This window comes from Nerophis lumbriciformis, linkage group LG11, assembly GCF_033978685.3.
Source record: "Nerophis lumbriciformis linkage group LG11, RoL_Nlum_v2.1, whole genome shotgun sequence".
In the NCBI taxonomy this organism is placed as follows: Eukaryota; Metazoa; Chordata; class Actinopteri; order Syngnathiformes; family Syngnathidae; genus Nerophis; species Nerophis lumbriciformis.
In genome coordinates this window covers 18,041,960-18,060,827 of record NC_084558.2, presented here as the reverse complement: position 1 = coordinate 18,060,827, position 18,868 = coordinate 18,041,960, and the positions used below count along the sequence as shown (strand labels likewise).

General features: G+C 37.1%; 1 protein-coding gene across 2 annotated transcripts in view; it reads left to right on the top strand.

Annotated features, from left to right (window-relative positions):
* Positions 1-1,871: 1,871 nt before the first annotated feature.
* gsg1l2b (gsg1-like 2b) overlaps positions 1,872-18,868 on the top strand; it is a 52,659-nt gene continuing 35,662 nt past the window's right edge. The window contains exons 1-3 of one of the 2 annotated variants that reach the window (XM_061967166.2): positions 1,872-2,271; positions 6,593-6,640; positions 9,491-9,643. In XM_061967166.2, coding sequence (XP_061823150.1) covers positions 1,971-2,271; positions 6,593-6,640; positions 9,491-9,643 — 502 coding nt within the window. In that variant the 5' untranslated portion in view covers positions 1,872-1,970. The remainder of the gene's footprint in view (positions 2,272-6,592; positions 6,641-9,490; positions 9,644-18,868) is intronic. The other variant, XM_061967167.2, reaches the window with a different exon arrangement.

Sequence of the window (18,868 nt, the reverse complement as noted above, 5' to 3'; positions counted from 1 at the left end):
ATATATATATATATATATATATGTGGGGTGAGTGACTGAGTAAGTGAGTGGGCAAGTTGGGAGAGGTAGTACTAGCATGTTCAAGAGTGTTAATAGTATGGTGGCGATTAGTATGACCACCTTTGCTACAAACTTAGGTAAACATTTAAAAAATAAGCATTCAGATCCGCACAAGGAGTTATAAAAAGTGACAGGTAATAATGCGGTTGTTACACCTGTCCTGCTGTTCGGGCCGGTGCAGACCGTAGTCGAGGAGCACAGGGAAGAGGTTCCCTTCAGGGTTGATGCCATTTCAATGCCTTTTAATTCATATTTTAACCTTGTAAAATTGTTTTTTGACTGTGAGTGTTTAATGTAGTGTAAGATTTTCTGTCAAAATAATGCCAATATTGAAATTTTTCGTAGTTCCCTTTATTTGGAAAATAATCGAAAAGTATCAATATGCATTTTAGTACCGGTACTAAATTATTGGTATCGGAACAACCCTTATATATACATATATATATATATATGTGTATATACACGTATATATATATATATATATATATATATATATATATATATATATATATATATATATATATATATATATATATATGTATATGTGTGTATGTATGTATGAGTAAATATTAGGGCTGCGAATCTTTGGGTGTCCCACGATTCGATTCAATATCGATTCTTGGGGGTCACGATTCGATTCAAAATTGATTTTTTTCGATTCAACGCGATTCTCGTTTCAAAAACGATATTTTCCCGATTCAAAACGATTCTCTATTCATTCAATACATAGGATTTCAGCAGGATCTACCCCAGTCTGCTGACATGCAAGCAGAGTAGTAGATTTTTGTAAAAAGCTTTTATAATTGTAAAGGACAATGTTTTATCAACTGATTGCAATAATGTAAATTTGTTTTAACTATTAAATGAATCAAAAATATGACTTTATTAAGATTTTATCTTTGTGAAAATATTGGACACAGTGTGTTGTCAAGCTTATGAGATGCGATGCAAGTGTAGGCCACTGTGACACTATTGTTGTTTTTTTTTAATTTTTTGTAAATGTCTAATGATAATGTCAATGAGGGATTTTTAATCACTGCTATGTTGAAATTGTAACTAATATTGATACTGTTGTTGATAATATTCATTTTTGTTTCACTACTTTTGGTTTGTTCTGTGTCGTGTTTGTGTCTCCTCTCAATTGCTCTGTTTATTGCAGTTCTGAGTGTTGCTGGGTTGGGTTTGGGTTTGGAATTGTATTGCATTGTTATGGTATTGCTGTGTGTTGTTTTGTTGGATTGATTAATTAAATAAATAAATAAATGGAATAAATAAATAAATACAAATAAAAAAATCGTTTAAAAAAAAAAAAAGAATCGATTTTGAATCGCACAACGTGAGAATCGCGATTCGAATTCGAATCGATTTTTTCCCACACCCCTAGTAAATATGTGTGTATATGTATGTATATATGGGGATAGGTTGATTGGCAACACGTGTCTATCTGTGTTGGCCCTGCGATGAGGTGACGACTTGTCCAGGGTGTACACCGCCTTCCGCCCTAATGCAGCTGGGATAGGCTTCAGCCACCCCCCCTGCCCCCCGAACAGGAGTGTAGTAAATGGATGGATGGGATGTATATATGCACTATATATATAACATATTTTATGGGTTGTAAAAGGTAATCTGTAATGTGCATTGGTTTTCCAAAAGAACGGTGGAACACAGAAGCATGATGTATGAGCAGATGTGTGCGTGTGCGTGTGTGTGTGTGTTTAGAGTGGGTGGGGGCTGAGGGGTTCTGAGGGTGAACAAAATGAGACATCTTCAGAGGAGGATCAGATGTGAGAGGCACTTGTTAAATCCACACCATAATTAGCCTGGTACATATCAACAGGGACAATCGGATTATGAGTATTTGAGGTGGATTAAGTCACGCGCTTTCCGCACTTCCGCGTGTAACCGCCGTCATGTGCATAGACCGGCGGCGGAGAGCGTCTCTCGCGCTCACCTTGAACTTCTTGGCTTTGTTCCTGGCAGTGTCGGCTCTCGGAACCAGCCACTGGTGCGCCGGCACCCGGAAAGTGGTGAAGCCGTTCTGTACCGGCCCGGTGACGACCAAGCAGTCGTTCTGCATCAGGTTCAACAGCTCCAACCTGAACGACACGAGGCTGGTGCAGTACATCTGGGAGACCGGGGATGACAAGTACGTGATGAGGAAGTTCCACACCGGGATCTGGTTCTCATGCGAGCACAACATCAACATGACCGGTAAGGAACACTCGCAAGGTGGGAGAAAAAAAGAGACAACAAGCAAAGTTTTGGTTGTGTTATGAACATTTGCTGGGGGAGATATTTTTCCGTTCGCATTTAAAGGTGTGAAAAGTTAACAGTTCAATTCAGACTAAAATAGCAATTAAAGGCTTTGGACATTTTTGCATTTTATTTCCTGATCAGAGATGTGACGTAAACTCCTTTTTATTGAGAGCCACATCACAGTCTTTCTGTGTGGAGTTTGCATGTCTTCCCCGTGACTGCGTGGGTTCCCTCCGGGTACTGCGGCTTCCTCCCACGTTCAAAAGACATGCACCTGGGGATAGGTTGATTGGCAACACTAAATTGGCCCTAGTGTGTGAATGTTGTCTGTTTATCTGTGTTGGCCCTGCGATGAGGTGGCGACTTGTCCAGGGTGTACCCCGCCTTCCGCCCGATTGTAGCTGAGATAGGCTCCAGCGCCCCCCGCGACCCCAAAAGCAATAAGCGGTAGAAAATGGATGAATGGATGGATATATATATATATATATATATATATATATATATATATATATATATATATATATATATATATATATATATATATATATATATATATATGTGTGTATATAGGCCCTGCGATGAGGTGGCGACTTGTCCAGGGTGTACCCCGCCTTCCGCCCGATTGTAGCTGAGATAGGCTGCAGCGCCCCCCGTGACCCCAAAGGGAATAAGCGGTAGAAAATGGATGGATGGATGTGTGTATATATACATATGTATGTATATATATGTATGTGTGTATATATACATATGTATGTATATGTATGTATGTGTGTATATATACATATGTATGTATGTGTGTATGTATACATACTGTATGTATATATATGTATGTGTGTATATATACATATGTATGTATATATATATACAGTATATATATATATATATATAAATGTATATATATATATATATATACAAATGTATATATATATATATATATATATATATATATATATATATATATATATATATATATATATATATATATATATATATATATATATATGTGTACCGGTATATTATATTAATGAATTATCGTGGCCAATGGGTGTTACCACTCCACTTCAACTTAAAGATAGCATAAAGATGGATAATAGGTTAATGTTTTTCTCACCTACCATTTTTCTTTGTTTGACTAATTTTACCTAATCAAGCATTCTCTAACATTCCACGCTACAAAATGATACAAGTATGTGTTGTGGTTCATGGTTACATCATATCGGCTCAATATTGATATCGGGCCAATACCCGAGCTGAGGCTCCATTACTGGTATTGTACTGGAAGTGAAAAAGTTATATCAGAACACTTCTAATTGTTACTACTACTAGTGAATAAGTCATTGGACACAGGAGTGCTTTGAGGGCAAAAAAACATAGATTTAAATAAGAGCTAATAGTGTTCGTTTTTGTTTGCTTATTTTTGCAGCACCAACTTTATTTTGCTAAAACAATTGCATGTAACAAAAGGTAATAATTATCTTATTTTTTGAGATATTGTTATATTTCTGATACTATTTTATTCATATATTGGTGGCTTGGTCCCAATTAAGTTTTTAAGAATATGCTTTTATATATTTGTGTGATTATAATCATGATCAACAAATTAAAAGGCCAAATCATTCAATTCTCTTTAAAATTTTAAAGTAAAAAGTACCTCAGTTTTTAAAGTTAAAGTTAAAGTACCAATGATTGTCACACACACACTAAGTGTGGCGAAATTATTCTCTGCATTTGACCCGTCAACCATGATCACCCCCTGGGAGGTGAGGGGAGCAGTGGGCAGCAGAGGTGGCCGCGCCCGGGAATCATTTTTGGTGATTCAACCCCCAATTCCAACCCTTGATGCTGAGTGCCAAGCAGGGAGGTAATGGGTCCCATTTTTATAGTCTTTGGTATGACTCGGCCGGGGTTTGAACTCACAACCTACCGATCTCAGGGCGGACACTCTAACCACAAGACCACTAAGTAGGTATTCTGCTAGTAATCAGTTTATAAAGGTCTGACAAAAACCTGATCGCACAAAAACTGAAGCTATTACTGCAGACAGCCACAAATATTTACACAAATGGAGAATAATAATGTTTTAAATGCAGACAATGCTTTTACCTTTATTGAATACTCTTTTTGGCGCATACAGTGATGAGCGGAAAGCCACGTGGTCGCCAACTACTTTGCTACTAGCTATCTCATGAATCTAATGGGGTTTGTCACCCTATTTATCAAGAAGAAAGGTGCATTCACACTTTCCTTTGACATGCCTCCTATCACAGAGTTTGCTTTTTGTGTCGTTTTCCATTAGTTGTGTTTCTGTGCTTTTGTTCCATCTGTTGAACGCATTTACTGTGAAGGCTGCAGTGTGCAGCTGTATATAATCACTAATCAGGAGGGTTGTTAAGTGCAGCACTGTAACCATTCCATTTTGTTTACAGTTTTGAGTGTAACCTGTAAGTTAGATCCATTTTGCATTTCCTGATGCCTTTTCTCCTTTCTTGATCTACACGTTTTCCTGTCTCTGCATCATGGGGGTCCAGCCCTAATAGATCATAACATCTTTTTGCCACATGATAGGTTATGTAGCAGTCATACTAAAAAAGAACTGAGTCACTAATACACGGGATCCTTTTTGGGGGGGACTGGATTCCGCAGAATGATAGGCAGGCTGACGGACTAATTTGTTTGGCACAATGTTTGGTCGTACGATAACTGAGGCAGCATACTGAAACCTGGGTGAATTCTTGGTAAAAATTTTGGAGAATATCGAATGATACCTACCTATACTGTATATTGATATATGTATTGTCAAGGGATGTAACGATAAACGGTACTAATGATAAACCACGGTAAAACTTCAGATGGTTAGTACCGTGGTGGTTAGTATCTAATTTCACAACATATATACTGTATATATATTCTTCTTGTATAGTAACTTATACATCGGTGCGCTCTACAGTCCGGAAAATACGGTTTTACCGTTTTAAACTAGAATTATCATAAAATCTTGATTGATAACCATATTTTCATAAACTCACAAACTAGTGATACTGGATTAAGCAAGCTAGCGCTAGCTCACTCGCTAGTTTAAATTCTAACAAACACAAGAGACATGTGCGGTGGTGGTGGTGGTTGCTGTGGTATATATATATATATATATATATATATATATATATATAGGGCTGCAACTAACAACAATTTGATAATCGATTAATCTGTCGATTATTACTTCGATTAATTGATTAATAATCGGATAAAATAGACAAACTACATTTCTATCATTTCCAGTATTTTATTGGAAAAAAAACCCAGCATACTGGCATCATACTGGCACCATACTTATTTTGATTATTGTTTCTCAGCTGTTTGTAAATGTTGCAGTTTATAAATAAAAGTTTATAAAAAAAATTTTTTTTTAAAGAATTTTAAAAAAAGTAGCCTCTGCGCATGCGCATAGCATAGATCCAACAAATCGATGACTAAATTAATCGCCAACTATTTTTATAATCGATTTGAATCGATTTAATCGATTAGTTGTTGCAGCCCTATATATATATAATATATATATAATATATTAGTAATGTTTCTTGATGCTATTGTGAACATGCTGGGAGGTGAGTGCTCCTTGATTGTGCTATTGTGTCTACAGAAAATTATTTTTCATCTTTGGCTGTGAAAATGCTGAGACAAACATTCCCACCCATGCATGCATCAACTAAATGATCTAAAATATATGATAATGAAACTAAAACAAATGTGATTTTCCTAATTAGCCTATTTATTGTATTGTGATTGCTCTGATATGCTGTGGTGCATTAATTGAGTCTTCAAATTATTTGTGTTCTTTCTGCTCAGTGCTAACATTCTACAACAGTCAGAGTATGAAAACAATTTTTTTTGTGAATTAAATCATTTCTCTAGCCCTGTAAAATATACATGTTTTATTCAATCTACACCATGTGTGACCACTATTTGACTTGGATCCAATCCAGATAAGCCATCTGGGAGCGGCGCCATCCCTTTACAATGTCTGTAAAGCTTATTGAGTACCGGTATTTCTTCCGTGGATAATTAAACATTCAGATTGGGTATGGAACACTACAACAGAAAAATAACAGGGAGGTCTATGTAACAAAGCATGGATATTCTTCTCCATATTAAGGGAATTTCTTTGTAGATTCCAAGCTAAACAAACTGGCTTGCTGAATCCCTGTAATTGAAAGTTAACAAGAGAAATGTCACATGTCACAGTACTGCAGTAGTAAACATGCATCCTTTTGTTTTCCAGGTGAAAATTGCAGAAGTTTCATCTATGTTACACCTGCAAATGAAAGAGGTATGTCTGTGATTAATAAATATCAAGGTGTGTAACAGTGCACTGCAAATGTCACGGTTCAGTTCATTCTTGGTACAGTAATGGAACAAAATGCAGAACATAAAATTGCTAAGGTTTTGTGTAAACAGCATGATGTTTTTTAAAATGAAACATAAACTGCTGGCAGGTAATCCAATAAATACAATTGTCAGAAAAAATTAAGACAATATAAACAACATTAATATTAAAAAGTGCCACTGTAACAGTTTGACTATTGTGAATTATTCATATATTTTACAGAATTTAAGTTCCTCATTGCCTAAAGTGCAGCCTTAATATTTCCAGCTTTAAGCCCCGTTTCTGATATCTACTCAACCGTTGTTGAATCCACTTGTGTTTGTCCGTTTATTTAGAGTATTTTTTACCTGAAAGGCACAAGGTTCCCAAACAGGAGACTTAATTGACAGAAGATAGTTTTCAAGCTACAGCTTCTCCTTGGCACTATTGCTCGCCATGACTCCCGCTAGCCTACTAGCACTGTATTTGTTTACAGAGTAGACATGTAAAGACATCGCAAGGCAGGTACACTTCCTGTTCCCTACTGGGGTACTTTTGGGGACTCGGGTAGGACTGCCTGTGTAATGTACCGATAGTGCCACACTGAGAATACTTGTACCTCAAGCTGCGTCGATTATTCAATGAAATCAAATAATTAAATTAGAAATAAGGTGGGATTTACATTTTGTTGCTTTGATTAATCGTTATAAGAGTGTAACTAATAAATGTATAAAATCTGGACCGGATGAGGTGCCCAGAACTTCAAATGCGCGGATGTAGTTTCCACATGGCGGCTGCAATAGAGCACATATGAGAGTGGTGGTGTGTGGGTGCCGTTGTCTGTGTGGGGGCGGATGTGGAGTTTTTTTTGCATTGTTTTTATTAATGCACACATGTTAAAAGTGCAAATTTTAAGAAAAAAAAAGTGCATGTAGTGGCTGAAAAATTGTTGTTTATGTGAACTATTTTCCCTAAAATACGCGCTGAGACTGTGAAGTTTTGCATCCGATTACTCGAATAATCAAGGAAACTAAAGTAATCGATAACTGCAGCCCTATTTGTACCGTTACACTCCTATGAGTATAGTTGTATAAAATGTCACAATAATTCATACTTAAAATTTGGAATAATAAGCGACAATTCCTGTGCTTTAACAGTTTTAAAGATTTTGTCAAAATGAATAGATTTATTTTCTTTCTTCGTCGCTGTCCTCAAACATGTGGGTGATTTTATTTCCATTTACTACTAATGTGGAACGTCTGACAGTGAATGCTCCAAAACCATTTGAAATAATCAGAAGGAGTTTGGAAAGTTGCAGTTTCTGTACAATATACAGTGTTTTAACATATGCAGTGTGAGTGAATGCAAGGAGGAGGATAGCAGAGGCAGGGCTAACTTCAGACGGTTCAATAGAACTCATACAGTAAATGCATCATCATTAATTTTAATTAAATGGGTGTAGAATCCAGCTTAGTTTGTGTCAATTATAGAATATGCTCTTTGCTTTTTGTTTTCTATTCGTAAGTCACCCAATGTCAAGACTTGGACCCTGATCTTTTGGTCTTTCCCTTGCAAGGTGAAATAACTCACCCCAACTGCATATTTTGCCCACAGCAATTCCACACAGCGCGCTATTACCACTTAGCAGTGATTTACCAGCTGCTAGGTAGGCGGTGTTACTCTAGCTGCTAGCCAATCAATCTCTTCCATAGAGTCTCATTTGCCTTATCGGTTCCCTCAGCTGTGCAGTCTGTGCTCAGACCTGCATGTTAGTGCCTCCTCACTGATAATGCTGATAAACTGAATACATTTTGCATTAATTTCCCTTACTATATTTTCCATTTTAGATGTGGTAATATCCCTTTTTGAGATAACGTAGTGAGAGTGATGTCAGAAAAGAATTATATAGTGACGTAGCACTAAATTAGAAAATGTACAAATATTTAAAGAACAAACATAACACAAAGGACATGACACACATCGATTACATTTTCCTATTTCTGGGAGCTTTTAATGAGTAAATCGAAATGTTTATACAAAGCTAATAGTGCTATAAAAATATTGCTGATACATTTGGCAAATGTGCTTACCAAATGTGTGAAACGACACCATTATTGACAATCATCTGTTTAACATTAATTTCCCATGGTGCTTGTTTGATTAACTAATTAACCTGCTCTTCATAATTTGTTCTTTAAAGAGCGTAGCAAAGCACCCAAATGTTTCAAACATTTTGTTTGGTTGTTATATCAATATTATTTAAACAATACCATTGATTGCAATATTTTGTGACACAATTTATTTATTTACAGTTAATCTGAATGAGGATTAGCAGTGTTCATAATTTAATTTTGGCGAACACGGATCTCCACTTTATGATGAATTACCTCGCAATGCTGGTGGACATAGTTACACCACAGCGTACTGGTAAGGATTTTTAAATGGAATGGTATTTCCTTCTATAAGCACTATAACCCGAGTTTAGATGTCTCTCAGTGGAACATATAACCTTTTCTCCGCCTGTGAAGGTTAATCATATGGGTGACGGGTCACTCATCCTCCTTTCCCAATTCATTCTACTTCGCTCCCCCACCGCTTTGCATGTCCTCTCCCAGTGCCCTTGCTTATATATAATGTACCTGTATAGCATATACTTCCTTCCTCAATTCTCTTCCCCCAACCCCTTGTCTCACTAGCTACACCCCCTCCATCTTTCACTCAACCGTGTCTCCCTGCTCTCCTGCAACTTAAATATGTTGTTTTTTCCCCTCCTCTTCCTCTTTGCTATTGCTGTCCTATGTCTAACTTCCGTAGGAGTGCTGTGGCTGTGCATCGTCGCCGAGTGCCTGTACATCCTCCTCTTAGCCACCGGGGGCATCCTCATGTCGATAGAAGTGTGCCAGTTTGGCAACGTTATTGACGGCCTCAAGCTCAATGCCTTCGCGGCCATATTCACGGTACTCTCAGGTGAGTCAAATATCAACTTTTACTACTGAATATCAAAGAGCGGAGGTGTCCACACTTTTCCACTGAGGGCCGCACACTAAAAAAAGAAAGCATGCAAGGGCTGTTTTGATATTTATGATTTTCAAAACCAATACAACATATATTGTAACCATTAATTCAATCCTTTATGGTGAATGTTAGGGGGCCTGGGGACACCAAAGGGCCTCAGTCATTAAAGTGTTAAAAAAAAAGCCATGTATTTAATGTCTATAGAACAGGGGTGACCAGAAGGTATGTCGGTCGATCACCAGCCAAACATTAAAAAAAGAAACCGAAAAATTAGCAGTCATCACGCTCCACAAGGACGTCACTTTTGCCACTTAATTGACATTCACGGCACCCGATGTGATTAATCAGTATTCATCACAATTCAAGAGTGTGATTAATCTGATTTTAAAATATTGTTCACTTGACAGCCTGCCTATATATACATGTATATGAAGTAGATCACCTCGACTTGGTCAGTTTGATAAGTAGCTCGCCTGCTGAAAATGTACTATAGATGAACTTCAGGTCTATCCGTTGCCATGACGTTTTTATTATTTTATGTTTGTTATATGGCCTTTTTTAAGGAAACCCCTGTTTTTTATGACAAAAACACAAAATATGAAATATTCTTCCCAAAAAATTTTTCAAAATAGAATATTTGATGTGAAGTAATTGGAGCCCTAAGTAGGTAAATAATTCATATCAACATTGCTTTTGATTCATTATTATTTTTTGACCAATGACAGTTTTAAAGTAAAAAACAGCCTGCATGACAGGTTTGTGTTATTAGTGTCAATATTGCAACATTTTCTTGTTACATTACACCTGTTTGCTGTTTTATTCCATTGATTACCCGACACTTTCACTTGTGTCTGGAACTTCGCCCAGATAAGCGTAGGAGTACTGGTCGACATCTTGGGGTGAAAGTGAGCAAATGACTCTGACAACATTAAAAAATTATACTTTAACTGCTTCATGCTCATTGGACTAGATTTGTGTTAGCCCCGTCCACTAACTTTGATGGACGAGTTTGACACAAATAATAAATGAAGTTAAGTTAAGTTAAAGTACCAATGGTTGTCACACACACACTAGGTGTGGCGAAATTATTCTCTGCATTTGACCCATCACCCATGATCACCCCCTGGGAGGTGAGGGGAGCAGTGGGCAGCAGCGGTGGCTGCGCCCGAGAATCATTTTTGGTGATTTAACCCCCAATTCCAACCCTTGATGCTGAGTGCCAAGCAAATTAATGAACCGCAGACATGCACGTTAATGTAATAATTGCATAATAATCAATCAATAAAATGTGAAATAGATAATAAAATCATGAATAATTAATTGAATCATGAAATAGTAAAATCAATAATTAATTAAATCATTAAATATGAAAATAACTAAATAATTAAATGTACTTTTACATTAAATACATTAATAACATGTTTATGTATTTATTTCGCCCTGCGATGAGGTGGCGACTTGTCCAGGGTGTACCCCGCCTTCCGCCCGATTGTAGCTGAGATAGGCTCCAGCGCCCCCCGCAACCCCAAAGGGAATAAGCGGTAGAAAATGGATGGATGGATGGATGTATTTATTTCCAATTATAATTAATGAATGACACATTTAAGTAATAATTTGAAAATATATATATTTTTGTCCCATTTGACCCGCCATAGAATACATAAAGGAAATGTTGTTTTTTAATCAAACTCTCCATGGGGAAAAGCTGTTAAATAGTCACGCTTCAAGTCAGTGATTTAGGGAGGTATACGTTTGGCTCACTAAATCAGATTAGGCTTACATTTTCACTGTTGGGTGTGTAGGCGACATGGTAATAAATGTGTCAGAGACAAAGTATGACTCTTTAATCAAGTACAACAATAACAATGTAACACAGCAGTGTAAAATATTTAAAAAATGAAAGGTAAACAATGTTATGTAAGTGTTAGTATGAAAAAAAACCAATTATGTGCCATTATCTGCACTGTATAGTTTTTCCACTGGCCATGTAAAAACTGGATTGCATTTTTGTCTAATGAAAATAATCTGAATTCAGACTTGAACCCCTTATATATGCAGGCTAAAAAGTCAAGAAGTGATATAAAATACAACATCTGATTATGACCTGTGCACAGTCTGTGGCACAGCAACAGTTATAAAGCTTTTAGCAGATAGCTCTACAGGCATTATAATGTTAACAAGATAACATTTATAACATATTTGGACATGTGTGAGTAATATTTGACACTAGGTAACACATTTTGGCACAAACTATTCATGTCCAATAGTGATATTTGTCACATTGCGTATTGCTGAGTACTAAATAGGGTTGGGTTCCTTTCACATTTGAGTACACATTGCCAATTCCCTGTACCTGGGATTCGCTACCGGTACTCAGCGGTACTAATATCAGGTGCTTTTATGTGTTAACAAACGTTTATTGTTTAACAATAAAATCTTATTATTTTAATTCAATATGAAACAATGAGCTGATTAGGATAACTATGCTGTCCATTTGTTATATCTTGGTTTCAACCTTTTTTGAGCCAAGACACACCACCAGCAGAAAAGGTTAAAACATGAAACTCCACCAGGTTGTCGTGCCTTATTGTGAGTTTGTTGTTGTTTCCTGTGTGTAGTGCTTTAGTTCCTGTCTTGCGCTGTTATTTTGGTGACTTTTCCTGTTTGGTTGGTGTTCTCCTGTAGCAGCTTCACGCCTTCCTTTGAGTGCTACTGCCCGCACCTGCTTTGTTTTCGTAATCAAAACTATTTAAGTTGTGCGTACGCTATCCTTCTTTGTGGGGACATTGTTGATTGTCATGTCACGTACGGATGTACTTTGTGGACGCCGTCTCTGCTCCACACGCTGTAAGTTTTTGCTGTCGTCCAGCATTCTGTTTTTGTTTACTTTGTTGCCAGTTTAGTTTTACTTTTGTTTTGCCATCCCTATGCTTCAGTGCCTTTTCCTAGCGGGACATGCCTTTTGTTAATTTTTGGTTTAAGCGTTACATACCTTTTTACGCTGCCTCCCGCTGTGCTCTGCATATTGGGATCACGACAAACCATCCCTGACTTCTACAAAACTACCTGCTGCCACCTACTGATATGGAGTATTACATGGTTACCCTGCCAAGCTCTACACAGCACAGGCACTAGACAACGGCACATTACTCTAATTATTGATTTGCAAAAAATATTTTTTGGACCAATTAGGTGAAGTTGCATAATTTCCCACGGCACACCAGAAAATATCTCACTACACACTAGTGTACCGCGGCACAGTGGTTGAAAAACACTGTCCGACACATCTGAGTCTCATTTGCAAGTATTATATTGTAGACTTCGCATGCAGTTGCAATTCCAGGATGTTGGATGGTAGTAGGCTAGGCGACAGTATGTTGCCTAGTCAGGAAGTAGCCTTTGCAGTGAAGCTTAACGTGCCAGTCTTTTATCTTGTTGAGCCCTTAAAAGTGTTTATACTGTTCATAGTTATTACACACTTTGTGTTTGATTGTTATGTGCGTCTTGGTTGTAGTTTTAATTACCAATATTGGAGGTGTTGAAATTGCCATGTAAAATTGCCAGTGCTAATAGATAGCATGTATTATTAAAAAGGCAATGTAAATTAGCATCAAGCTAACACATTTTGGAAAAGTGGAGCCTTACTTTATGTCAGAGCATTTTTTGTAGTTGCAACATTACCTAGAGGGAGTTTAGACGAGTGTGTGTTCTGAGTGCTGCTTTAGTGATTGTTTCCTCGCCAAGTGTTTAAGACTGTGTATACCAGACATGACTAAACTAGCAACATACGTATCGAAATATGGTACAGTTTGATTTTGCATGTTTTTCAGAACCAATGTGTAATTTTGCCCCCCGCTCTTAATGGTAATATCAATGCAGCAAACTGTGAAAACACATGGCCATTTTGCATAAATTGTCCTTAATAATAATAACATATATGCCTTAATGACTGTTTACACTGCAGGCCAAAGTGATCCAAATCTAATATTTTTTTATCTGATTTTTTCCAGCTGACTGTTTACACTGCAAGTAAAATGTGATTTTTATCAGACTCGAGTGTTAACATGTATGTGGCCCAAATGTGGCCTCGGCGTCACTTGCATGCGCAGTTCACTAAAGTGAAAACAAAGGAAGTTGACTGAGAGGAAGTCGTTAATACAAAATACAATAAAAGTCACTACGCCTCAGTTTTGTTTTTTTTTTACATTAAAATAAATTAAAGTAATTAAAATGTATGAATAGATGTAATATATTTTGGAGGGTTCTAATTTTTAATGGCTGTTAAGTAGAGGAGAAACAGACATCAGCGTGGATCTACGTGAGTTCTTTTTTTTTCAACTTACATGTAAGCAAATGCGCCACAGCGTCAATTCCGGTCCTTCAACAATCGCGATTTCTTCGGAATCAAAATACATACATTTATATATTAGTTATATATTATTATTATATTATTATATATTACGATTGTAGCTGAGATAGGCTCCAGCGCCCCCCGCGACCCCAAAAGGGAATAAGCGGTAGAAAATGGATGGATGGACTATTATTTGCACCAAAAATTTGGTCGTCATAAATAGACTTTGCTCACCGAAACCGGATGATAAAATATCCACTTCCGCTGGCTACTGCTTCTTTCCCGCCGCCGCCCGAAGCTCACGAAAAAGTTTAGACTGAAGTCACTGATAGGAAAAGATCAGATTTGAAGCACTTTGGAGCATTTAGCCTGGCAACAAAATCTGATCTGTGTCACATGAGAGTAAAGAAAACCTGATTTGGCGTGCAGTGTAAACAGGGTCTTTGATCAGGCATAATTGCTCAGCCTGATATTGTCACACCTGCTGGTCACTGTGCCAAACTAGCTACTGATTGATGCTGTATGCTAGCTAGAGTAGCAGTTTGTACTCATACATAGCTAGCCGCCGCTGCATATTATTTTTGGTTGTCTTGAACGCCGCTTCGATCACAAGTTTAACACATTCACACAATAATTGTTTCTTCATTTTGCAATTAGTTTGACAAAATTAGCGATTTTATATCCCCAAAAAATGTTTGACTTCAGTCAGGATGTCAGGACAATTTCTAAAGTCTTTCCTACAGAATCCGCAAGAGTTGCCAGCTCCACAATTGCTTCTTGTTGAAATAACCCAAACAATGGACATGACATTAAAAAAAGCTTTTCATTTATATGAAACAAAGTTATAAACTTAAGAGTCATAATCATCACTTCGTAACGTGGCCGCCTTCTGTGCAAAATCTTCCAAAACTGTTTTGAGACAGCTCTATTGTATTTCTTTTTGAGCCAGACTGTCTCCCTCGCTGAAGGAATTAATGATGACCTTCTCTCTAATCCACTGTGTGAAAGTGACCCTGACCACTAGGCTCGGTGCAGTGAATCAGCAGTGGAAGACACTCTGCTTAACAGCAATGACACACTGTGCTTGATTGACTTTCCTGCTTCTTTAAGACCCATAGGCTGAGTAATTGAGCTCCCTTCTCACTTTAAAATCCACCCTGAGGCAGTGCGATAGAATACACACACTTTGTGTCTATTTCATTACAACGAGCCATGCACTCACCCTCAAGGTTGAAGGTATGAATTAGATCTATTGGTCCTTGATTCAATTAACTGCTTGGAAGGAGAAATGCCAAGCATATGTCTTGATTTTAGAAGAGTACACTGTTAATATACTGTAATGTATTCATAAAAGTCCACGGAGGAGTTCTAAAAAGTTGCCACAATATTAAAGAATGAACAAAATGCTTTTATTGTTATTTTGGATGTGCCTTGGTGTAAATTTCGAGTGTACATTTTGCATTACAGTCACATTTATACCCTACTTTTATGTCGTCAATATATCTCCAGGCGTTTCGTTTGTAGAGGTGTTCCTTTTAGATTGCAACTGAAACCCTCCACACCTCATCCTCTCCAAAATGAACAGAATGTATCTCTCGGATCAATACAGAGCTGCATTAACAAAAGGTATTTTTACCAGCATTTATCTCACCGCAGGTTGCACACCGCTCTTAGTGTGTGCATATCCCACGATTAGATGAAAATAACAACTTATGCTACCTTTTCTTGTGGTCCGTCAAACTCATACTTGTGGAAAATATTGGACACAATGTGTTGTCAAGCTAATGAGATGTGATGCAAGTGTAAGCCACTCTGACAAGCACAAACAAAAGTCAGGACCCGTCCCCCCATCTGTAGGCAGAGGGAAACTACCCTATCGTCCACCGGGTTAAACTCCAACGTACAGACTCTGAGTGCGGGGCAACAAGTATTGCCACCCCCGCCCGTCACCTCTCACTGCTGGCAAAGCCAGAATGGAAGAGATTGCAGACCTTTTCGAAAAGACTGGTTCCAGAGCCCTTACTGTGCGTCAAAGTGAGACTGACTAGATCCTGCCGGAACTTCTCTACCTCGCACACCAGCTCTGGCTCCTTCCACCCCAGCTAGGTGACGTTCCACGTCCTAAGAGCTAGCTTCTGCAGCCAAGGTTCGGACCACCAAGCGCCCTGTCTTTGGCTGCCGCCCAGCTCACAAAGCACACCACACAGCAACACCACGCAATCCTATTTAGCAGTTAATTTGGGAATATGTGACTCAAAATGTATGTAGCTTGCTAATCTTGTCAAATTGTTTGCTTTATAGCCAGTAATAGTAAATATTGGGATATCATATTATTTTTATTATCATATGATTAATTATTTGCAGTAAAGGCAGAGGAAATAATTCACAACAACTGCAGCTTCAGCACATGGGTTTAATAATTTACATCAATTATAAAATACCTTCTTCAAATGATCATCCAAACTAGTACATACATGTTTTGTGTCATTCTTTTTGGTCTGTTGTTCTTTAAATTGCCTTTACTAGGTCCATGTTCTCCTTGATTGTTCTGCACAGCAAAAAAAACCAACAACAAAAAAGTTAAACACGATATCACATTAATCATTTATAGAAGTAAACATTTTCAAATAACATTCAAATGTACAGAAAAAAAACAGCAATAACTTATATCGGTACATGAATAGGACATAATTAAGTCAACTTCTTGCGGGCTAAAAAAATAATCTAAAAGATGTAAGGATTTACTTCCAAACGTTGAAAAAAGCTCCAGGCATAAAGCCGTCTGCAATAGCTGGATATATGGCTCTCCTTCAGGGTAAAGAGACGAGCAAAGAACATGGAGGTTGCTCAACATTCCGATAGTCGAAGTCTCATGTTTTAATACAAATGTATATCACTACTGTCACCCCAGCTTGACATGTCTGGTTTCAGGTGTTTTAAAATAATAAATAAAGCTATACTTACATTTTAAAGTCGCTCTTTTCCAGCCGCATGATGAAAATAATTTTCAGAATTAAGTGCGCAAAGGATCTTGGGATATGAAGGGGTGCGAAGTGTACACGCCATGCATACTTGTTGCTAATGGGAGAATAGGACACATTTGTTGGCTGGATTCAAAGGACACTTGGAGCTTTTTCCAGTATGGAGGTTAATTTCTGTCTTTATTACAAAAGCTTTTTTTTTTACTCTGAATTCATGTAACGGAATATTGCGTTTGAATTTTGTGAACTGAAATTTTTTACATCAAATTATGATGACATCTACATCAACTATATGATTTGCCTGAGAAGCTGGACAGGACAAAAAAAAACCCCCAAAAACTAAAAAAAAATTATGATGACAGTTTCATTGAAAAAAAATATCTGTTTTAAAAGTCAGTGTAAAAAGAATCGGTGTATAAAAATTCAAGTGTCAAAAAATTCAGTGTATTAAAATTTAGTGCTGTAAAATTCAGTGTCGAAAATGTTGCTGCTTCAACTTCCAGTAAATTAAAACAGAAGCAATTGATCCTGTCCCAGAACTAGCCAATGAGGTGTCAAGTTTGAAGTCATGTGACACGGGTCTTGCAAAACATCATTAAAAAAGCAGTTAACTGGGCTACCTGAGCATAATACAACATAATAAACATTTCAATGTGGCCCGCTGGATGTTTTCAAACTATAGAAATGATTCCAATGGTTAGAATCTGAACTTTTGAGTGACATACGAAGCTCTGCTTCATGCAGACTCGAAACAAAGAAAGTGGGGCAGAGTGCAGAACAGTGATATTATATCAAATATGTGGATGGTTTTCCCCCTTGGCGTTTAAGTTTCGCTGTGTTTGTTGCATCTTTGTTGCTGCTGGATTATAAAAGATGTCGATCAAGGAGGTCTTCTGCAGTAGAGGAGCAACGTTCATATATTCTCAATATTCAGTGTTTTCTCAACTGCTTTATGCCAGATATTTAAAGTTTTTTTAGATTTTTTTTTTATATGAATTGCTTTCCTCAGTAATTAATTTGTTAAAGAGTAATTATGTTAGTAATTTAATAACTTTTTTGGTAAAGTACCGTAACTATAATTAATGACTTTTTAAAAGTAATTTTCTGAATACAGCCTCTCACACAGCATCATGAAGCAGTTGGCAGATTGGTGTTCCTGGATAAAATATTTGTGTGTACTTCCTACAATAGTGTTTGCCTATAAAAACACTATTGTTAAAGGTAAATTATTTTCATGTTGCTGCTGACGTTTTGACATGTCCACTTTATTTCACATTTTGTTATTTTGTGTTTTTGTTTGTTGTAGAATTGAGCATAGTGAAATGTTGTTTTTTTTATTGGAGATTATATTTGACTTTTCTGATATTATTTTCAAGGTTTTTTCTTTTTTCTTATCTCAAAACACATCTTCAAATGGGATCCTATTATGCAAAACCTACTTTTCTTACTTGTTGGTACCTGTTTTTGTGTATTTAGTGTCCCCATCAGTCCCAAAATTTTTAAATCAAGGCATGGTGGAGATATTTAGTTACATCAGTGGATATTTCCATTAATGGGTTAGTTTATGGGCCAAATTATATCAGGATACAGGTTTTTATCCATATTGCCCAGCACTACACAGTTTAGGAATGTTCTCTGTGTTTAATTGAGCGTAACAGTAGGCCTTATGAAGGCATTGTGTTTTTATGTATGAGTGCACATGTGTAAGTTGTTTGAGTGTAAATGAAATTGTGATATTTAAGACATTTCATATTGCTACTAAATTTGTTCTGTGCTACTAATTTTTTTCATTTAGTATCACCGATGCTACTAGTGAAAAAGCTAAACTTACAGCCCTGCTCTGCG